The 27,294-nt window shown below is 40.8% G+C and overlaps 1 protein-coding gene across 3 annotated transcripts in view; it reads left to right on the top strand.

The window, feature by feature from the left end:
* The window catches only part of LMO3 (LIM domain only 3), a 40,423-nt gene extending 23,002 nt beyond the window's left edge, over positions 1–17,421 (top strand). For all 3 annotated transcript variants that reach the window (XM_075262063.1, XM_075262066.1, XM_075262064.1), the window contains exons 3-4: positions 10,034–10,159; positions 17,265–17,421. In XM_075262063.1, coding sequence (XP_075118164.1) covers positions 10,034–10,159; positions 17,265–17,370 — 232 coding nt within the window. In that variant the 3' untranslated portion in view covers positions 17,371–17,421. The remainder of the gene's footprint in view (positions 1–10,033; positions 10,160–17,264) is intronic.
* Positions 17,422–27,294: the final 9,873 nt, after the last annotated feature.

The raw sequence follows: 27,294 nt of genomic DNA, 5'->3' as shown, positions 1-27,294 counted from the left end.
CATACACCTAGTGCTATACATCAAAAATACACCTAGTGCTAGACATCATACATACACCTAGTATTATACATCATACTTCTAGTACTATACATCATACATACACCTAGTGCTATACATCATACACCTAGTGTTATACATCATACATACACCTAGTGCTATACATCATACTTCTAGTACTATACATCATACATACACCTAGTGCTATACATCATACATACAACTAGTACTATACATCATACACCTAGTACTATACGTCATACATACACCTAGTACTATACGTCATACATACACCTAGTGCTATACATCATACACCTAGTGCTATACATCATACATACACCTAGTGCTATACATCATACATACACCTAGTATTATACATCATACATACACCTAGTATTATACATCATACATACACCTAGTACTATACATCATACCTACACCTAGTGCTATACATCATACATACACCTAGTACTATACATCATACATACACCTAGTATTATACATCATACATACACCTAGTGCTATAATCATACACCTAGTGCTATACATCATACACCTAGTACCATATGTCATACATACACCTAGTGCTATACATCATACATACACCTAGTGCTATACATTATACATACACCTAGTGCTATACATCATACACCTAGTACAATACGTCATACATACACCTAATGCTATACATCATACATACACCTAGTATTATACATCATACATACACCTAGTGCTATACATCATACATACACCTAGTGCTATACATCATACACCTAGTACTATACATCATACATACACCTAGTGCTATACATCATACACCTAGTACTATATGTCATACATACACCTAGCGCTATTCATCATACATACACCTAGTACTAGACATCATAGATACACCTAGTGCTATACATCATACATACACCTAGTACTATACATCATACATACACCTAGTGCTATACATCATACATACACCTAGTACTATACATCATACATACACCTAGTATTATACATCATACATACACCTAGTGCTATACATCATACATTCACGTAGTACTATACACCATACACCTAGTATTATACATCATACATACACCTAGTGCTATTCATAACACACCTAGTGCTATACATCATACATACACCTAGTGCTATACATCATACATACACCTAGTTCTATATGTCGTACATACACCTAGTGCTATAAATCATACATACACCTACTACTATACATCATACATACACCTAGTGCTATACATCATACATACACCTAGTGCTATACGTCGTATACACACCTAGTGCTATACATCATACATACACCTAGTGCTATACATCATACATACACCTAGTGCTATACTTCCTACATACACCTAGTGCTATATGTCATACATACACCTAGTGCTATACATCATACATACACCTAGTATTATACACCATACACCTAGTTCTATATGTCATACATACACCTAGTGCTATACATCATACATACATACACCTAGTACTATACATCATACATACACCTAGTATTATACATCATACATACACCTAGTGCTATAATCATACACCTAGTGCTATACATCATACATACACCTAATGCTATACATCATACACCTAGTACCATATGTCATACATACACCTAGTGCTATACATCAAAAATACACCTAGTGCTATACATCAAAAATACACCTAGTGCTAGACATCATACATACACCTAGTATTATACATCATACTTCTAGTACTATACATCATACATACACCTAGTGCTATACATCATACATACAACTAGTACTATACATCATACACCTAGTACTATACGTCATACATACACCTAGTGCTATACATCATACACCTAGTACTATACGTCATACATACACCTAGTGCTATACATCATACACCTAGTGCTATACATCATACATACACCTAGTGCTATACATCATACATACACCTAGTATTATACATCATACATACACCTAGTATTATACATCATACATACACCTAGAACTATACATCATACCTACACCTAGTGCTATACATCATACATACACCTAGTACTATACATCATACATACACCTAGTATTATACATCATACATACACCTAGTGCTATAATCATACACCTAGTGCTATACATCATACATACATCTAATGCTATACATCATACACCTAGTACCATATGTCATACATACACCTAGTGCTATACATCATACATACACCTAGTGCTATACATTATACATACACCTAGTGCTATACATCATACATACACCTAGTACTATACATCATACATACACCTAGTGCTATACATCATACACCTATTACAATACGTCATACATACACCTAGTGCTATACATCATACATACACCTAGTATTATACATCATACATACACCTAGTGCTATACATCATACATACACCTAGTGCTATACATCATACACCTAGTACTATACATCATACATACACCTAGTGCTATACATCATATACCTAGTACTATACGTCATACATACACCTAGCGCTATTCATTATACATACACCTAGTACTAGACATCATAGATACACCTAGTGCTATACATCATACATACACCTAGTACTATACATCATACATACACCTAGTGCTATACATCATACATACACCTAGTACTATACATCATACATACACCTAGTATTATACATCATACATACACCTAGTGCTATACATCATACATTCACGTAGTACTATGCATCATACATACACCTAGTGTTATACATCATACATACACCTAGTGCTATACATCATACATACACCTAGTGCTATACATCATACACCTAGTGCTATACACCATACATACACCTAGTACTATACATCATACATACACCTAGTGCTAAACTTCATACATACACCTAGAGCTATACATCATACACCTAGTATTATACATCATACATACACCTAGTGCTATTCATAACACACCTAGTGCTATACATCATACATACACCTAGTGCTATACATCATACATACACCTAGTATTATACATCATACATACACCTTGTATTATACATCATACATACACCTAGTGCTATTCATCATACACCTATTTCTATACGTCATACATACACCTAGTGCTATACATCATACATACACCTAGTGCTATTCATCATACACCTAGTGCTATACATCATACATACACCTAGTGCTATACATCATACACCTTGTATTATACATCATACATACACCTAGTGCTATACATCATACACCTAGTATTATACACCATACATACACCTAGTATTATACATCATACATACACCTAGTGCTATACATCATACATACACCTAGTGCTATTCATCATACACCTAGTACTATACGTCATACATACACCTAGTGCTATTCATCATACATACACCTAGTATTATACATCATACATACACCTAGTGCTATTCATCATACATACACCTAGTATTATACATCATACATACACCTAGTGCTATACATCATACATACACCTAGTATTATACATCATACATACACCTAGTATTATACATCATACATACACCTATTTATCACTGACGGGTAGTTACTCACATAAAGACTAAATCACTGTAGGAGTAAATAAAATATAACTTTTAATAATCTTTCTTAAAAATGGCCTCGATTTATTTAATGTTTTTTAAATATTTTATTTAAAAAAAAACTGTACTATGACCTCATTGATAAAGGGTAACCAATAATTATTAAGTCAATCCCTGTCTGGTACAGCCATTAACAGTTTCATTCCCTGATAGTGTGCCAGGAGCTAATCTGGTATGCCCCAGTACACCTATATATCCCTGGAACTCTAGATGAAATCAGGTGCGAGGAAATCTAGATACAAATCCCTAGTGGTTCCACATAGGCTGTGAGTAAGGCCAGAGGGAGGTCCTGGAGGAGAAAGCTTTGTGAGCAGTCTCTGTCACTGACAAATTAACCCCCGTATATGATAATGACAGCAGGAGCTATATTGAAACGGAGGATATTCAATACAGTACAGTCTCACGTTCTCACAAGCCGTATTCCACTCAACTACACCTCACACAATGCCCTACTGATCTCAAGTATGCTCCAATTGCCTATGTTAACATTGTTGCCACTTAGGGTATAGTTACATTAGCCCTATTAGTCTCTATTCATGGGCTACGTATCCTAACTAGATAAATACAATATATGGTCCCTGATGTATCCACCACCTATTGTATAAGTTTTCCCTCACACTTCCCTCAACGCGTTTCGCTAGGGGTCTAGCCTAGCTCATCAGGAGGATGATAATGCAGGAGATGATAATATTTGCAGTTAAAACTGCATTTCCCGCGCCCTTGATGGTAGGACACAGTATCAATATGTGGCCGGCGAGCCAGACTGCCGTGATTTTTTTTAAATAAAATATTTAAAAAACATTAAATAAATCGAGGCCATTTTTAAGAAAGATTATTAAAAGTTATATTTTATTTACTCCTACAGTGATTTATCATACATACACCTAGTACTAAACATCATACATACACCTAGTGCTATACATCATACATACACCTAGTGCTATACATCATACATTCACGTAGTACTATGCATCATACATACACCTAGTGCTATACATCATACATACACCTAGTGCTATACATCATACATACACCTAGTGCTATACATCATACCTACACCTAGTGCTATACATCATACATACACCTATTACTATACATCATACATACACCTAGTGCTAAACTTCATACATACACCTAGTCCTATACATCATACACCTAGTACTATACATCATACATACACCTAGTGCTAAACTTCATACATACTCCTAGTGCTATACATCATATACCTAGTTCTATACGTCATACATACACCTAGTATTATACATCATACATACACCTAGTGCTATACATCATACACCTAGTGCTATACATCATACATACACCTAGTGCTATTCATCATACACCTAGTGCTATACATCATACATACACCTAGTGCTATACATCATACATACACCTAGTATTATACATCATACATACACCTTGTATTATACATCATACATACACCTAGTGCTTTTCATCATACACCTAGTTCTATACGTCATACATACACCTAGTGCTATACATCATACATACACCTACTGCTATACATCATACATACACCTAGTACTATACATCATACATACACCTAGTGATATACATCATATATACACCTAGTGCTATACATCATACACCTTGTATTATACATCATACATACACCTAGTGCTATACATCATACATACACCTAGTGCTATTCATCATACACCTAGTGCTATACATCATACACCTAGTTCTATACGTCATACATACACCTAGTACTATACATCATACACCTTGTATTATACATCATACATACACCTAGTGCTATACATCATACATACATCTAGTGCTATTCATCATACACCTAGTGCTATACATCATACATACACCTAGTACTATACATCATACATACACCTAGTATTATACATCATACATACACCTTGTATTATACATCATACATACACCTAGTGCTATACATCATACATACACCTAGTGCTATACATCATACATACACCTAGTACTATACATCATACCTACACCTAGTTCTATACGTCATACATACACCTAGTACTATACATCATACATACACCTAGTATTATACATCATACATACACCTTGTATTATACATCATACATACACCTAGTACCATACATCATACATACACCTAGTACTATACTTCATACATAACCTAGTGCTATACATCATACATACACCTAGTGCTATACATCATACATACAGCTAGTGCTATACATCATATATACACCTAGTTCTATACGTCGTACATACACCTAGTGCTATAAATCATACATACACCTACTACTATACATCATACATACACCTAGTCACCTAGTGCTATACATCATACATACACCTAGTGCTATACATCATACATACACCTAGTGCTATACATCATACATACACCTAGTGCTATACATCATACACCTTGTATTATACATCATACATACACCTAGTGCTATACATCTTACATACACCTAGTATTATACATTATACATACACCTTGTATTATACATCATACATACACCTAGTGCTATTCATCATACACCTAGTTCTATACGTCATACATACACCTAGTGCTATACATCATACATACACCTACTGCTATACATCATACATACACCTAGTGCTATACATCATACATACACCTAGTACTATACATCATACATACACCTAGTGCTATACATCATACATACACCTAGTGCTATACATCATACATACACCTAGTGCTATACATCATACACCTTGTATTATACATCATACATACACCTAGTGCTATACATCATACATACACCTAGTGCTATACATCATACATACACCTAGTGCTATACATCATACACCTTGTATTATACATCATACATACACCTAGTGCTATACATCATACATACACCTAGTACTATACATCATACCTACACCTAGTTCTATACTTCATACATACACCTAGTGCTATACATCATACATACACCTAGTGCTATACATCATACATACACCTAGTGCTATACATCATACACCTTGTATTATACATCATACATACACCTAGTGCTATACATCTTACATACACCTAGTATTATACATCATACATACACCTTGTATTATACATCATACATACACCTAGTGCTATTCATCATACACCTAGTTCTATACGTCATACATACACCTACTGCTATACATCATACATACACCTAGTGCTATACATCATACATACACCTAGTAATATACATCATACATGCACCTAGTGCTATTCATCATACACCTAGTGCTATACATCATACATAGACCTAGTGCTATACATCATACACCTTGTATTATACATCATACATACACCTAGTGCTATACATCATACATACACCTAGTACTATACATCATACCTACACCTAGTGCTATACGTCGTACATACACCTAGTACTAGACATCATACATACACCTACTACTATACATCATACATACACCTAGTGCTATAGGACTGTGGTATAGTTAAGCAGTGTGACTATGGGTTTTCCATCTCGGTGTCTTCTTCCTGGCCATTGATTGCCTTCTCCATGATCTCTTGAGCTCGGCTCCAGTTCATACAGAGGATCTATCGCTGCGTTTTCCGGATAGTTTGATGAGATTTCTCACCGTTCCGTCCGTCCGAGTGCTGACAGTTCAGTAAAAGGTTTCTGTGTAAATTGCCCCTCAGAGGGAAAGGGGCAATAATTCATCATTAGGGCTTCAGAGTCTGGGGGCAGATGAGAAGTGATGGAGCCTCCGAGCCGCAGCAGAACCTCCGATGTGAAGCCAATTCCCCGGGTACGGAGGGGAGAAGGCTGTGCCCGAGATGTCCTGACAGGCACCAAGGACTTGCTTTAGGTGCAACAAATCATTTGTCTCTTATTAACCCAGAGCTTGTAATTCTGCAGATTGTCTGAGCCTGGTGGGTGCGAGCGCGCTCATTCATCATGCAGAGTGATGGCGGTGCGGCCGCTGCCTAATGTACCGGCTAATTAACTGTCATCTGGCTGCTAATAGGCTGATGATCAATGGGTGTGTGGAAACCAATACTAATCAGGGAACTGATGGATGTCTCCTGCCCCCGCCACCCCCATCACTGCCACCACATCCGCCACTGCCACCCAGTGGTGAACCTAGCCTTTCTACTGCCTGAGGCGGACGATCAAAGGACACCCCTCCCCCCCCCCACCACCGTATTGAGTCCAGGGGGGAGGGGTTGTTGTTCATCTTTTGATCGTCCGCCTCAGACAGCGGCCCCTGCAGCCTATATTATAGTGGCACAATAGACTGTAGGGTATAATAGAGGTTACAGGGGCCACAGTGGACCCTTCAAGCTCTATTATGCCCCACAGTTGCCCACCCATGAACTATTATTATATTAGGGGGTCTCTTCAAACCCCCGAGTATAATAATCGGAGCCCCAGGGGAGGCGAAGGAACATAATAAACAATGTTACTCACCTCTCCGGGATCCGTTGTTACTCCTAGCAGGCTTCGGGCCTATTTGGTAATGTGTCAGACATCACGTGGACTGGGATATTACCATACAGGCCCAAAGCCTGTGCTAGCAGTGACATACAGGCCCAAAGCCAGTGCTAGCGTAATTGGCTATTACTACCAGCAAAGGCTTCGGGCCTATATGGTAATATCCCAAACCATGTGATGTCTGACATATTACCATATAGGCCCGAAGCCTGCTAGGAGTAACACCGGATCCCGGAGAGGTGAGTAACAGTGTTTATGTTCCCTCACCTCCCCTGGGGCTCCGATTATTATACTCGGGGGTCTGAAAAGAAAAAGTATAACCCCCATCATCAGTGTGTATATATATATAGTAGTATAACCCCCATCATCAGTGTATATATATATATATAGTAGTATAACCCCCATCATCAGTGTATATATATATAGTAGTATAACCCCCATCATCAGTATATATATATATATATATATATATATATATATATATATATATATAGTAGTATAACCCCCATCATCAGTGTGTATATATATATATATAGTAGTATAACCCCCATCATCAGTGTATATATATATATATATATATAGTAGTATAACCCCCATCATCAGTGTATATATATATAGTAGTATAACCCCCATCATCAGTATATATATATATATATATATATATATATATATATATATAGTAGTATAACCCCCATCATCAGTGTGTATATATATATATATAGTAGTATAACCCCCATCATCAGTATATATATATATATATATATATAGTAGTATAACCCCCATCATCAGTGTATATATATATATAGTAGTATAACCCCCATCATCAGTGTATATATATATATATAGTAGTATAACCCCCATCATCAGTATATATATATATATATATATATATATATAGTAGTATAACCCCCATCATCAGTGTGTATATATATATATATATATATATATATATATATATATATATATATATATATATATATAGTAGTATAACCCCATCATCATGTGTGTGTGTATATATATATATATATATAGTAGTACAACCCCCATCATCAGTGTATATATATATATAGTAGTATAACCCCCATCATCAGTGTATATATATATATATATATATATATAGTAGTATAACCCCCATCATCAGTATATATATATATATATATATATATATATATATATATATATATATATATATATATATAGTAGTATAACCCCCATCATCAGTGTGTATGTATATATATATATATATATATATATATATATATATATATATATATATAGTAGTATAACCCCCATCATCATGTGTGTGTGTATATATATATATATATATATATATATATATATATATATATATATATATATATATAGTAGTATAACCCCCATCATCAGTGTATATATATATATATATATATATATATATATATATATATATATATAGTAGTATAACCCCCATCATCATGTGTGTGTGTGTGTGTGTATATATATATATATATATATATATATATATATATATATATATATATATATATATATATATATAGTAGTATAACCCCCATCATCAGTGTATATATATATATATATAGTAGTATAACCCCCATCATCATGTGTGTGTGTATATATATATATATATATATATATATATATATATATATATATATAGTAGTATAACCCCCATCATCAGTGTATATATATATATATATATATATATATATAGTAGTATAACCCCCATCATCAGTGTATATATATATATATATATATATAGTAGTATAACCCCCATCATCAGTATATATATATATATATATATATATATATATATATATATAGTAGTATAACCCCCATCATCAGTGTATATATATATATATAGTAGTATAACCCCCATCATCAGTGTATATATATATATATATATATATATATATAGTAGTATAACCCCCATCATCAGTGTATATATATATATATATATAGTAGTATAACCCCCATCATCCTCACTGACTGATTGTGACTTTTGCGCAGGTTATTCGGTGTGACGGGGAATTGCGCAGCGTGCAGTAAACTGATCCCAGCCTTCGAGATGGTGATGCGGGCGAAGGACAATGTCTATCACCTGGACTGCTTCGCCTGTCAGCTGTGCAATCAGAGGTGGGTGGAGTCTGTGCTGCTAGGCCCCGCCTCTGCTCTCACAGGATACCGGAACGAACGCAGCCCCACCCACCACATATACAATATGGTAATAGCTCCCCCAATGGCCAAGTTGTATATAACGTCCATGCTAGGTGGGACTGACCCATGAGATTGTTACATGGCGTAGCGGGGCACACGACCTATATGACCTGTGAGATTATTACATGGCGTAGCGGGGCACACGACCTATATGACCTGTGAGATAATTACATGGCGTAGCGGGGCACACGACCTATATGATCTGTGAGATTATTACATGGCGTAGAGGGACATACGACCTATATGACCTATGAGATTATTACATGGCGCAGAGGGACACACAGCCTGTATGACCTATGAGATTATTACATGGCGTAGCGGGGCACACGACCTATATGACCTATGAGATTATTACATGGCGTAGAGGGGCACACGACCTATATGACCTATGAGATAATTACATGGCGTAGCGGGGCACACGACCTATATGACCTGTGAGATTATTACATGGCGTAGCGGGGCACACGACCTATATGACTTGTGAGATTATTACATGGCGTAGCGGGGCACACGACCTATATGACTTGTGAGATTATTACATGGCGTAGAGGGGCACACGACCTATATGACCCGTGAGATTATTACAAGGTGTAGCAGGGCACACGACCTATATGAGACGTGAGATTATTACATGGTGTAGCGGGGCACACGACCTATATGACCTATGAGATTATTACATGGCGTAGAGGGGCACACGACCTATATGACACGTGAGATTATTACATGGTGTAGCGGGGCACACGACCTATATGACCTATGAGATTATTACATGGCGTAGAGGGGCACACGACCTATATGACCTGTGAGATTATTACATGGTGTAGAGGGGCACACGACCTATATGACCTGTGAGATTATTACATGGCGTAGCGGGGCACACGACCTATATGACCTATGAGATTATTACATGGCGTAGAGGGGCACACGACCTATATGAGACGTGAGATTATTACATGGTGTAGAGGGGCACACAACCTATATGATCTGTGAGATTATTACATGGCGTAGAGGGACACACAGCCTGTATGACCTATGAGATTATTACATGGCGTAGCGGGGCACACAACCTATATGACCTATGAGATTATTACATGGCATAGAGGGGCACACGACCTATATGACCTATGAGATTATTACATGGCGTAGCGGGGCACACGACCTATATGACCTGTGAGATTATTACATGGCGTAGTGGGGCACACGACCTATATGACCTGTGAGATTATTACATGGCGTAGCGGGGCACACGACCTATATGACCTATGAGATTATTACATGGCGTAGCGGGGCACACAACCTATATGACCTATGAGATTATTACATAGCGTAGAGGGGCACACGACCTATATGACCTATGAGATTATTACATGGCGTAGAGGGGCACACGACCTATATGACCTATGAGATTATTACATGGCGTAGCGGGGCACACGACCTATATGACCTATGAGCTTATTACATAGCGTAGCGGGGCACACGACCTATATGACCTATGAGATTATTACATGGCGTAGAGGGACATACGACCTATATGACCTATGAGATTATTACATGGCGCAGAGGGACACACAGCCTGTATGACCTATGAGATTATTACATGGCGTAGCGGGGCACAAGACCTATATGACCTATGAGATTATTACATGGCGCAGAGGGGCACACGACCTATATGACCTGTGAGATTATTACATGGCGTAGCGGGGCACACGACCTATATGACCTATGAGCTTATTACATGGCGTAGCGGGGCACACGACCTATATGACCTATGAGATTATTACATAGCGTAGAGGGGCACACGACCTATATGACCTATGAGATTATTACATGGCGTAGAGGGGCACACGACCTATATGACCTATGAGATTATTACATGGCGTAGCGGGGCACACGACCTATATGACCTATGAGCTTATTACATGGCGTAGCGGGGCACACGACCTATATGACCTATGAGATTATTACATAGCGTAGAGGGGCACACGACCTATATGACCTGTGAGATTATTACATGGCGTAGCGGGGCACACGACCTATATGACCTATGAGATTATTACATGGCGTAGAGGGGCACACGACCTATATGACCTATGAGATTATTACATGGCGCAGAGGGACACACAGCCTGTATGACCTATGAGATTATTACATGGCGTAGCGGGGCACACGACCTATATGACCTATGAGATTATTACATAGCGTAGAGGGGCACACGACCTATATGACCCGTGAGATTATTACATGGTGTAGCGGGGCACACGACCTATATGACCTATGAGATTATTACATGGCGTAGAGGGGCACACGACCTATATGACCTATGAGATTATTACATGGTGTAGCGGGGCACACGACCTATATGACCTATGAGATTATTACATGGCGTAGAGGGGCACACGACCTATATGACACGTGAGATTATTACATGGTGTAGAGGGGCACACGACCTATATGACCTGTGAGATTATTACATGGCGTAGCGGGGCACACGACCTATATGAGACGTGAGATTATTACATGGTGTAGAGGGGCACACAACCTATATGACCTGTGAGATTATTACATGGCGTAGCGGGGCACACGACCTATATGACCTATGAGATTATTACATGGCGTAGAGGGACATACGACCTATATGACCTATGAGATTATTACATGGTGCAGAGGGACACACAGCCTGTATGACCTATGAGATTATTACATGGCGTAGCGGGGCACACGACCTATATGACCTATGAGATTATTACATAGCGTAGAGGGGCACACGACCTATATGACCTGTGAGATTATTACATGGCGTAGAGGGACATACGACCTATATGACTTGTGAGATTATTACATGGCGTAGCAGGGCACACGAGCTATATGACTTGTGAGATTATTACATGGCGTAGAGGGGCACACGTCCTATATGACCTGTGAGATTATTACATGGTGTAGCGGGACACACGACCTATATGACCTGTGAGATTATTACATGGCGTAGAGGGACATACGACCTATATGACCCATGAGATTATTACATGGCGCAGAGGGACACACAGCCTGTATGACCTATGAGATTATTACATGGCGTAGCGGGGCACACGACCTATATGACCTATGAGATTATTACATAGCGTAGAGGGGCACACGACCTATATGACCCGTGAGATTATTACATGGTGTAGCGGGGCACACGACCTATATGACCTATGAGATTATTACATGGCGTAGAGGGGCATACGACCTATATGATCTGTGAGATTATTACATGGTGTAGCGGGGCACACGACCTATATGACCTATGAGATTATTACATGGCGTAGAGGGACACACGACCTATATGACCTATGAGATTATTACATGGCGCAGAGGGACACACAGCCTGTATGACCTATGAGATTATTACATGGCGTAGCGGGGCACACGACCTATATGACCTGTGAGATTATGACATGGCTTAGAGGGGCACACGACCTATATGACCTGTGAGATTATTACATGGCGTAGCGGGGCACACGACCTATATGACTTGTGAGATTATTACATGGCGTAGAGGGGCACACGTCCTATATGACCTGTGAGATTATTACATGGCGTAGCGGGGCACATGACCTATATGACACGTGAGGTTATTACATGGCGTAGCGGGGCACACGACCTATATGACCTATGAGATTATTACATAGCGTAGAGGGGCACACGACCTATATGACCCGTGAGATTATTACATGGCGTAGAGGGGCACACGACCTATATGACCCGTGAGATTATTACATGGCGTAGTGGGGCACATGACCTATGAGATTATTACATGGCGTAGCGGGGTACACGACCTATATGACATGTGAGATTATTACACGACCTATATGACCTGTGAGAATATTACATGGAGTAGCGGGGCACAAGACCTATATGACCTGTGAGATTATTACATGGTGTAGCGGGACACACGACCTATATGACCCGTGAGATTATTACATGGCGTAGCGGGGCACACGACCTATATGACCCGTGAGATTATTACATGGCGTAGCGGGGCACACGACCTATATGACCCGTGAGATTATTACATGGTGTAGTGGGACACACGACCTATATGACCCGTGAGATTATTACATGGCGTAGCGGGGCACACGACCTATACGACCGGTGAGATTATTACATGGCGTAGCGGGGCACACGACCTATATGACCGGTGAGATTATTACATGGCGTAGCGGGTCAACGACCTATATGACCTATGAGATTATTACATGGCGTAGCGGGGCACAAGACCTATATGACCTATGAGATTATTACATGGCGTAGCGGGGCACACGACCTATATGACTTGTGAGATTATTACATGGCGTAGCGGGGCACACGACCTATATGACCTATGAGCTTATTACATGGCGTAGCGGGGCACACGACCTATATGACCCGTGAGATTATTACATGGCGTTGCGGGGCACACGACCTATATGACCTTTGAGATTATTACATGGCGTAGCGGGGCACACGACCTATATGACCCGTGAGGTTATTACATGGCGTATAGGGGCACACGACCTATATGACCTGTGAGATTATTACATGGCGTAGCGGGGCACACGACCTATATGACCTTTGAGATTATTACATGGTGTAGCGGGACACACGACCTATATGACCCGTGAGATTATTACATGGCGTAGCGGGGCACACAACCTATATGACCTGTGAGATTATTACATGGCGTAGCGGGGCACATGACCTATATGACACGTGAGGTTATTACATGGCGTAGCGGGGCACACGACCTATATGACCTGTGAGATTATTACATGGCGTAGAGGGGCACACGACCTATATGACCCGTTAGATTATTACATAGCGTAGAGGGGCACACGACCTATATGACCTATGAGATTATTACATGGCGTAGCGGGGCACATGACCTATATGACCTATGAGATTATTACATGGCGTAGAGGGGCACACGACCTATATGACCTATGAGATAATTACATGGCGTAGCGGGGCACACGACCTATATAACCTGTGAGATTATTACATGGCGTAGAGGGGCACACAACATATATGACCCGTGAGATTATTACATGGCGTAGCGGGGCACACAACCTATATGTCCTTTGAGATTATTACATGGCGTAGCGGGGCACACGACCTATATGACACGTGAGATTATTACATGGCATAGAGGGGCACACAGCCTATATGACCTATGAGATTATTACATGGCGTATAGGGGCACATGACCTATATGACCTGTGAGATTATTACATGGCGTTTAGGGGCACATGACCTATATGACCTGTGAGATTATTAAATGGCGTAGAGGGGCACACGACCTATATGACCTGTGAGATTATTACATAGTTTAGCGGGGCACATGACCTATATGACCTGTGAGATTATTACATGGCGTATAGGGGCACACAACCTATATGACCCGTGAGATTATTACATGGCGTATAGGGGCACACGACCTATATGACCCGTGAGATTATTACATGGCGTATAGGGGCACACGACCTATATGACCCGTGAGATTATTACATGGCGTAGAGGGGCACACGACCTATATGACCTGTGAGATTATTACATGGCGTAGAGGGGCACACGACCTATATGACCTGTGAGATTATTACATGGCGTAGAGGGGCACACGACCTATATGACCTGTGAGATTATTACATGGTGTAGCGGGGCACACGACCTATATGACCTGTGAGAGTATTACATGGCGTAGAGGGGCACACGACCTATATGTCCTGTGAGATTATTACATGGTGTAGCGGGGCACACGACCTATATGACCTGTGAGATTATTACATGGCGTAGAGGGGCACACGACCTATATGACACGTGAGATTATTACATGGCGTAGAGGGGCACACGACCTATATGACCTGTGAGATTATTACATGGCGTAGAGGGGCACACGACCTATATGACCTATGAGATTATTACATGGTGTAGCGGGGCACACGACCTATATGACCTGTGAGATTATTACATGGCGTAGAGGGGCACACGACCTATATGACCTGTGAGATTATTACATGGCGTAGAGGGGCACACGACCTATATGACCTATGAGATTATTACATGGCGTAGCGGGGCACACGACCTATATGACCTATGAGATTATTACATGGCGTAGAGGGGCACACGACCTATATGAGACGTGAGATTATTACATGGTGTAGCGGGGCACACGACCTATATGACCTGTGAGATTATTACATGGCGTAGAGGGACATACGACCTATATGACCTATGAGATTATTACATGGTGTAGCGGGGCACACGACCTATATGACCTATGAGATTATTACATGGCGTAGAGGGGCACACGACCTATATGACCTATGAGATTATTACATGGTGTAGCGGGGCACATGACCTATATGACACGTGAGGTTATTACATGGCGTAGAGGGGCACACGACCTATATGACCTATGAGATTATTACATGGTGTAGCGGGGCACATGACCTATATGACACGTGAGATTATTACATGGCGTAGCGGGGCACACGACCTATATGACCTGTGAGCTTATTACATGGCGTAGCGGGGCACACGACCTATATGACCTATGAGATTATTACATGGTGTAGAGGGGCACACGACCTATATGACCTATGAGATTATTACATGGCGTAGCGGGGCACACGACCTATATGACACGTGAGATTATTACATGGTGTAGCGGGGCACACGACCTATATGACACGTGAGGTTATTACATGGCGTAGAGGGGCACACGACCTATATGACACGTGAGGTTATTACATGGCGTAGAGGGGCACACGACCTATATGACCTATGAGATTATTACATGGCGTAGAGGGGCACACGACCTATATGACCCGTTAGATTATTACATGGTGTAGCAGGGCACACGACCTATATGACCCGTTAGATTATTACATGGCGTAGCGGGGCACACGACCTATATGACCCGTGACCTGGGGCCAAATACAAGCTGATTTTTCGACGCTTTGCTTTTCTAGAAGTTTCATTATTTCCATTTCTTGCTTTTCTTCAGGTTTTGTGTGGGAGACAAGTTTTTTCTAAAGAACAACATGATTCTGTGCCAGACGGACTATGAGGAGGGTTTGATGAAGGAGGGCTACGTGGCGCAGGTGCGCTGAGCGAACGCCCCTGTACATTGAACGGCTGGGACTTCATCTAGGGGACGGATGGCGGAGCTGGACATTGGAACGTCACTGGCTGCAGAAGTCGCCATCCCCTACAGACCCTGCACAGACTGCGGATCATTGCCATTATTATTTTGGGAGCCCTCCACCCCTTTACTTTTGCTTGCACCGGTTCGGTCGGCTCGGCATGAGACTGTACATAACGTATCGTACGACACAAATGGGATACAGTTTTATTGTGTTGCCGTTTGTGTCGCTGTCGCTTCCTTTGTAATTGTTGCATTTCGTACAATCAGTGTTTACACAATGAAATCTTCTGCGTTCTGTATCCGGCGCCATTTTACACAAACCGGAACTTTCTATAGGAAATATTAAAGAGCAGAACATGTTGGTATATAAAAGGCTCCTCTTCTGTCTGGTCAGGAAAGACCCCAGGAAAGGGGGGGGGGGATGCTGTTGGGAGTTGGGTTCTGTTAGCTTTATGGCCGTCCTCCGCACAATCACCAGTAATTACACCAATGGGGGAGAAGGATGGGATCAAAAATAGCGAGAGAAATGACAACGTACTTGTAAGAGAATTTCCAATTCATGGAAGTGTAGGAGTAGCCGTAGAGAAGGATAGAAGGAGTGGCGCATAGAAATATCAGAGCGCCAAGTATCGGAGCGGCCAAGTATCGGAGCGGCCAAGTATCGGAGCGTCCAAGCATCGGAGCGGCCAAGTATCAGAGCATCCAAGTATCTTTTTTTTTTTTTAGGCGCCGCCCCCCTGAGGGGCTTGGCTGCCTTGATGCAGTGCTCCAAGCTGGGAGCAAACTTTTCTTTCCTTTTTCACTCTTTTTCTCTGTAACTTCAAGAATCCGGTAACCAAGCAATCTAGCACTATGAATTTAGCAACTATAAATCGAATGGAAGACCCTGTGGAGTTTTTTGTTCCTTTTGTTTCCATTGTAAAGCATGGACTCAAGACCTGGTTCAGCTGGTTTCCACATGTGCCTGTTACCATCCCCCCCAGCTAGGACAGCATGGCTCAACATGCGGCAAGGAGGAGAAACCTACATGGAAATGCGGACTTCTTCGTTCAAGGAGATGATTTCTGGCGTCAATTGCTGATGTGTGAAGATGCTACAGCTGACTGGTATTTCTTTCTATTACTGTGGACACGTGGGACACTGTTACAACCTGGGAACCTACCATCACCCACCTACCCCTGGAGTTATGGAAGCTTGGCAAGAGAGCAGCACCATGTATACCTGGATGGTCTCTGACTTCCTTGGGGCAGTAGAACACTGTGGTAAGGAGGAGGAGGGCTTGTGATGAAGGACATTTGGGGCATTTTTTGTGGTTAAAAGGACAATAGTGCTGATACAAGATACCGAACTATCAGCTGTGAGCAGGAGATCTCACCACCTACCAAAGGAACTGCCACATGTTATCATGATAGCTGCATATGTCCCCCACCTCTGCAAAATTTCTGCTTGTTATATCCACATGCTGTGACCCCCCTCCTCGTGTCCTACAACCAAGTCGGCTGTATTATTATTATTATTATAATTATTAACATCACTCCGCACAGAGAACTAAATGATCCTGCAGTGTGTCTGTTTCTTTCTTTTTCGTTGCTCTGATTCCTAGGATTTCTCTATCTGCCATGAGCTTCTATGTGTTTCTCTCTTGTTATATACTACTGTACCATCTATGAAACTGTATCACTGAAATTTCCCCATTGTGGGACTATTAAAGGAATATCTTATCTTATCTTATCTGAGCGGCCACGTATCGGAGCAGCCAGGAATTGGAGCGTCCACTTATCGGAGCAGCCAAGTATCAGAGCAGCCAAGTATCAGAGCAGCCAAGTATTGGAACGGCCAAGTATCGGAGCGGCCAGGAATTGGAGCGGCCAAGTATAGGAGCATCTAAGTATCAGAGCGGCCCAGTATTGGAGCGGCCCAGTATTGGAGCAGCCCAGTATTGGAGCGGCCAAGTATCTGAGCGGCCAAGAATCAGAGCGTCCAAGTATCCGAGCACCAAGTATCTGAGCAGCCAAGTATCTGAGCGGCCAAGTATCCGAGCGGCCAAGAATCAGAGCGTCCAAGTATCTGAGCGGCCAAGTATCCGAGCGCCAAGTATCTGAGCTGCCAAGAATCAGAGTGTCCAAGTATCAGTGCGGCCAAGTATCAGAGCGTCCAAGTCTCGGAGCGTCCACGTATCCGAGCGCCAAGAATCAGAGCGTCCAAGTATCCGAGCGGCCAAGTATCAGAGCGGCCAAGAATCAAAGCGTTCAAGTATCTGAGCGGCCAAGTATCCGAGCGGCCAAGTCTCGGAGCATCCATGTATCTGAGCGCCAAGTATCTGAGCAGCCAAGTATCCGAGCGGCCAAAGATCAGAGCGTCCAAATATCCGAGCGCCAAGTATCCGAGCGGCCAAGAATCAGAGTGTCCAAGTATCGGAGCTGCCAAGTATCAGAGCGTCCAAGTCTCGGAGCATCCACGTATCTGAGCGCCAAGAATCAGAGCGTCCAAGTATCCAAGCGGCCAAGTATCAGAGCGGCCAAGAATCAAAGCGTTCAAGTATCTGAGCGGCCAAGAATCAGAGCGTCCAAGTATCGGAGTTGCCAAGTATCAGAGTGTCCAAATCTCGGAGCGTCCACGTATCCGAGCGACCAAGTATCCGAGCGGCCAAGTATCCGAGCAGCCAAGTATCCGAGTGGCCAAGGATCAGAGCGGCCAAGTATTGGAGCAGCCAAGTATCTGAGCGACCAAGTATTGGAGCGGCCAAGAATCAGAGCATCCAAGTATCTGAGCGGCCATGTATCGGAGCAGCCACGTATTGGAGCGGTCAGGAATTGGAGCGTCCACTTATCGGAGCGGCCAAGTATCAGAGCGGCCAGGAATTGGAGCGGCCAAGTATAGGAGCATCTAAGTATTGGAGCGGCCCAGTATTGGAGCGGCCACGTATCGGAGCGGCCAGGAATTGGAGCGGCCAAGTATAGGAGCATCTAAGTATCGGAGCGGCCACGTATCGGAGCGGCCAGGAATTGGAGCGGCCAAGTATAGGAGCATCTAAGTATCGGAGCGGCCCAGTATCGGAGCGGCCAAGTATCGGAGCGGCCAAGTATCGGAGCGGCCCAGTATCGGAGCGGCCAAGTATCGGAGCGGCCAAGTATCGGAGCGGCCAAGTATCGGAGCGGCCACGTATCGGAGCGGCCAGGAATCGGAGCGGCCAAGTATCGGAGCGGCCAAGTATCGGAGTGGCCACCTATTGGAGCGTTGAAGTTTCGGAGTATCTCTGCGGCTGCTAATGATGATGCCGCCAGGTAATGAGCTGTGGCTCGGGGTCATACTGATGGGCCGGGTACAAGAAGGAGCGCTAAGACTCTAAGGAAAGAGCTGAAAGGGAAGTTTTCTCCAAACTCAAAAGGATAAACAGCAAATTACAGGATTCAATGTCGAGCAGAGGAACATCGATCCCCCCGTATAAGTATCTGCCTGAGAGTGACCTGTGCTCCAGGCCGGGGGAGCGATGGAGAGGCAGAGCCGTGGCCACGTCTCTTCCCCTCCAGGCCAGGCCCTGACTACAAGCTCCTCCGAGACGTCTCATGTTGGGAGCGCAAAGCAAAATTCTAATCAATACTTTCCAAAAATAATTGGAGAAAAATCTTGTTTAAGCGCAAAACATGAGAGGCCGCTCGCTACGTCCTGGGGCTCAGGCCGAGGGACAATCACTACAAAGGTGTCTGCGGGAACGTCTTGTCCTCACCAACCTCAGCCAGGGCCGAGGAATCTCACTGCTATTAACCCTTCACAAGCAGACGGCAAAATATTACTAGACCTGACCGGAAGGTTCTACCGTCACATCGTCATCTACGTCTAAGGGTCAAGTATACTGCGGGCCCCCCATATCTCCTGGGGGCCCCCAATAACTCCTGGCTCCACGTAGCCAGACATCACACCCAACACACGACAGGTCTCTATACAGTACACTGCCTCTATATACTACACAGAGCTGTATTATATACTGTACAGTACACTGCCTCTATATACTACACAGACCTGTATTATATACTGTACAGTACACTGCCTCTATATACTACACAGAGCTGTATTATATACTGTACAGTACACTGCCTCTATATACTACACAGACCTGTATTATATACTGTACAGTACACTGCCTCTATATACTACACAGACCTGTATTATATACTGTACAGTACACTGCCTCTATATACTACACACACCTGTATTATATACTGTACAGTACACTGCCTCTATATACTACACACACCTGTATTATATACTGTACAGTACACTGCCTCTATATACTACACACACCTGTATTATATACTGTACAGTACACTGCCTCTATATACTACACAGAGCTGTATTATATACTGTACAGTACACTGCCTCTATATACTACACAGAGCTGTATTATATACTGTACAGTACACTGCCTCTATATACTACACACACCTGTATATATACTGTACAGTACACTGCCTCTATATACTACACAGACCTGTATTATATACTGTACAGTACACTGCCTCTATATACTGCACAGACCTGTATTATATACTGTACAGTACACTGCCTCTATATACTACACACACCTGTATTATATACTGTACAGTACACTGCCTCTATATACTACACAGACCTGTATTATATACTGTACAGTACACTGCCTCTATATACTGCACAGACCTGTATTATATACTGTACAGTACACTGCCTCTATATACTACACACACCTGTATTATATACTGTACAGTACACTGCCTCTATATACTGCACAGACCTGTATTATATACTGTACAGTACACTGCCTCTATATACTGCACAGACCTGTATTATATACTGTACAGTACACTGCCTCTATATACTACACACACCTGTATTATATACTGTACAGTACACTGTCTCTATATACTACACACACCTGTATTATATACTGTACAGTACACTGCCTCTATATACTGCACAGACCTGTATTATATACTGTACAGTACACTGCCTCTATATACTACACACACCTGTATTATATACTGTACAGTACACTGCCTCTATATACTACACACACCTGTATATATACTGTACAGTACACTGCCTCTATATACTACACACACCTGTATTATATACTGTACAGTACACTGCCTCTATATACTACACACACCTGTATTATATAGTGTACAGTACACTGCCTCTATATACTACACACACCTGTATTATATACTGTACAGTACACTGCCTCTATATACTGCACACACCTGTATTATATACTGTACAGTACACTGCCTCTATATACTACACAGACCTGTATTATATACTGTACAGTACACTGCCTCTATATACTACACAGACCTGTATTATATACTGTACAGTACACTGCCTCTATATACTACACAGACCTGTATTATATACTGTACAGTACACTGCCTCTATATACTGCACAGACCTGTATTATATACTGTACAGTACACTGCCTCTATATACTACACACACCTGTATTATATACTATACAGTACACTGCCTCTATATACTACACAGACCTGTATTATATACTGTACAGTACACTGCCTCTATATACTGCACAGACCTGTATTATATACTGTACAGTACACTGCCTCTATATACTACACACACCTGTATATATACTGTACAGCACACTGCCTCTATATACTACACACACCTGTATTATATACTGTACAGTACACTGCCTCTATATACTGCACAGACCTGTATTATATACTGTACAGTACACTGCCTCTATATACTACACACACCTGTATTATATACTGTACAGTACACTGCCTCTATATACTGCACAGACCTGTATTATATACTGTACAGTACACTGCCTCTATATACTACACACACCTGTATTATATACTGTACAGTACACTGCCTCTATATACTACACACACCTGTATTATATACTGTACAGTACACTGCCTCTATATACTACACACCTGTATATATACTGTACAGTACACTGCCTCTATATACTACACAGACCTGTATTATATACTGTACAGTACACTGCCTCTATATACTGCACAGACCTGTATTATATACTGTACAGTACACTGCCTCTATATACTACACACACCTGTATTATATACTGTACAGTACACTGCCTCTATATACTGCACAGACCTGTATTATATACTGTACAGTACACTGCCTCTATATACTGCACAGACCTGTATTATATACTGTACAGTACACTGCCTCTATATACTACACACACCTGTATTATATACTGTACAGTACACTGTCTCTATATACTACACACACCTGTATTATATACTGTACAGTACACTGCCTCTATATACTGCACAGACCTGTATTATATACTGTACAGTACACTGCCTCTATATACTACACACACCTGTATTATATACTGTACAGTACACTGCCTCTATATACTACACACACCTGTATATATACTGTACAGTACACTGCCTCTATATACTACACACACCTGTATTATATACTGTACAGTACACTGCCTCTATATACTGCACAGACCTGTATTATATACTGTACAGTACACTGCCTCTATATACTACACACACCTGTATTATATAGTGTACAGTACACTGCCTCTATATACTACACACACCTGTATTATATACTGTACAGTACACTGCCTCTATATACTGCACAGACCTGTATTATATACTGTACAGTACACTGCCTCTATATACTACACACACCTGTATTATATACTATACAGTACACTGCCTCTATATACTACACAGACCTGTATTATATACTGTACAGTACACTGCCTCTATATACTGCACAGACCTGTATTATATACTGTACAGTACACTGCCTCTATATACTACACACACCTGTATATATACTGTACAGTACACTGCCTCTATATACTACACACACCTGTATTATATACTGTACAGTACACTGCCTCTATATACTACACACACCTGTATTATATACTGTACAGTACACTGCCTCTATATACTACACACACCTGTATATATACTGTACAGTACACTGCCTCTATATACTACACACACCTGTATTATATACTGTACAGTACACTGCCTCTATATACTACACAGACCTGTATTATATACTGTACAGTACACTGCCTCTATATACTACACACACCTGTATTATATACTGTACAGTACACTGCCTCTATATACTACACAGACCTGTATTATATACTGTACAGTACACTGCCTCTATATACTACACACACCTGTATATATACTGTACAGTACACTGCCTCTATATACTACACACACCTGTATTATATACTGTACAGTACACTGCCTCTATATACTACACACACCTGTATATATACTGTACAGTACACTGCCTCTATATACTACACACACCTGTATTATATACTGTACAGTACACTGCCTCTATATACTGCACACACCTGTATTATATACTATACAGTACACTGCCTCTATATACTACACAGAGCTGTATTATATACTGTACAGTACACTGCCTCTATATACTGCACACACCTGTATTATATACTATACAGTACACTGCCTCTATATACTACACAGAGCTGTATTATATACTGTACAGTACACTGCCTCTATATACTACACAGACCTGTATTATATACTGTACAGTACACTGCCTCTATATACTACACAGACCTGTATTATATACTGTACAGTACACTGCCTCTATATACTACACAGACCTGTATTATATACTGTACAGTACACTGCCTCTATATACTACACAGACCTGTATTATATACTGTACAGTACACTGTCTCTATATACTACACAGACCTGTATTATATACTGTACAGTACACTACCTCTATATACTGCACACACCTGTATTATATACTGTACAGTACACTGCCTCTATATACTACACAGACCTGTATTATATACTGTACAGTACACTGTCTCTATATACTACACAGACCTGTATTATATACTGTACAGTACACTGCCTCTATATACTACACACACCTGTATTATATACTGTACAGTACACTGCCTCTATATACTACACAGACCGGTATTATATACTGTACAGTACACTGCCTCTATATACTACACACACCTGTATTATATACTGTACAGTACACTGCCTCTATATACTACACACACCTGTATATATACTGTACATTACACTGCCTCTATATACTACACACACCTGTATTATATACTGTACAGTACACTGCGTCTATATACTACACACACCTATATTATATACTGTACAGTACACTGCCTCTATATACTGCACAGACCTGTATTATATACTGTACAGTACACTGCCTCTATATACTACACAGACCTGTATTATATACTGTACAGTACACTGCCTCTATATACTGCACACACCTGTATTATATACTGTACAGTACACTGCCTCTATATACTACACAGACCTGTATTATATACTGTACAGTACACTGCCTCTATATACTGCACACACCTGTATTATATACTGTACAGTACACTGCCTCTATATACTACACAGACCTGTATTATATACTGTACAGTACACTGTCTCTATATACTACACAGACCTGTATTATATACTGTACAGTACACTGTCTCTATATACTACACAGACCTGTATATATACTGTACAGTACACTGCCTCTATATACTACACAGACCTGTATTATATACTGTACAGTACACTGCCTCTATATACTGCACACACCTGTATTATATACTGTACAGTACACTGCCTCTATATACTACACAGACCTGTATTATATACTGTACAGTACACTGTCTCTATATACTACACAGACCTGTATTATATACTGTACAGTACACTGCCTCTATATACTACACAGACCTGTATATATACTGTACAGTACACTGTCTCTATATACTACACACACCTGTATTATATACTGTACAGTACACTGCCTCTATATACTACACACACCTGTATTATATACTGTACAGTACACTGCCTCTATATACTACACACACCTGTATTATATACTGTACAGTACACTGCCTCTATATACTACACACACCTGTATTATATACTGTACAGTACACTGCCTCTATATACTACACACACCTGTATTATATACTGTACAGTACACTGCCTCTATATACTACACACACCTGTATTATATACTGTACATTACACCGCCTCTATATACTACACAGACCTGTATTATATACTGTACAGTACACTGCCTCTATATACTACACACACTTGTATATATACTGTACAGTACACTGCCTCTATATACTACACACACCTGTATATATACTGTACAGTACACTGCCTCTATATACTACACACACCTGTATTATATACTGTACAGTACACTGCCTCTATATACTACACAGACCTGTATTATATACTGTACAGTACACTGCCTCTATATACTACACACACCTGTATATATACTGTACAGTACACTGCCTCTATATACTACACACACCTGTATTATATACTGTACAGTACACTGCCTCTATATACTACACAGACCTGTATTATATACTGTACAGTACACTGCCTCTATATACTACACAGACCTGTATTATATACTGTACAGTACACTGCCTCTATATACTACACAGACCTGTATTATATACTGTACAGTACACTGCCTCTATATACTACACAGACCTGTATTATATACTGTACAGTACACTGCCTCTATATACTACACAGACCTGTATTATATACTGTACAGTACACTGCCTCTATATACTACACACACCTGTATTATATACTGTACAGTACACTGTCTCTATATACTGCACAGATCTGTATATATACTGTACAGTACACTGCCTCTATATACTACACACACCTGTATTATATACTGTACAGTACACTGCCTCTATATACTACACACACCTGTATATATACTGTACAGTACACTGCCTCTATATACTACACACACCTGTATATATACT

The sequence above is a fragment of the Leptodactylus fuscus genome, unplaced genomic scaffold (assembly GCF_031893055.1).
Source record: "Leptodactylus fuscus isolate aLepFus1 unplaced genomic scaffold, aLepFus1.hap2 HAP2_SCAFFOLD_86, whole genome shotgun sequence".
Classification (NCBI taxonomy): domain Eukaryota; kingdom Metazoa; phylum Chordata; class Amphibia; order Anura; family Leptodactylidae; genus Leptodactylus; species Leptodactylus fuscus.
The sequence above is the reverse complement of the archived record's forward strand: the minus strand, read 5'-3'. Positions and strand labels throughout refer to the sequence as shown.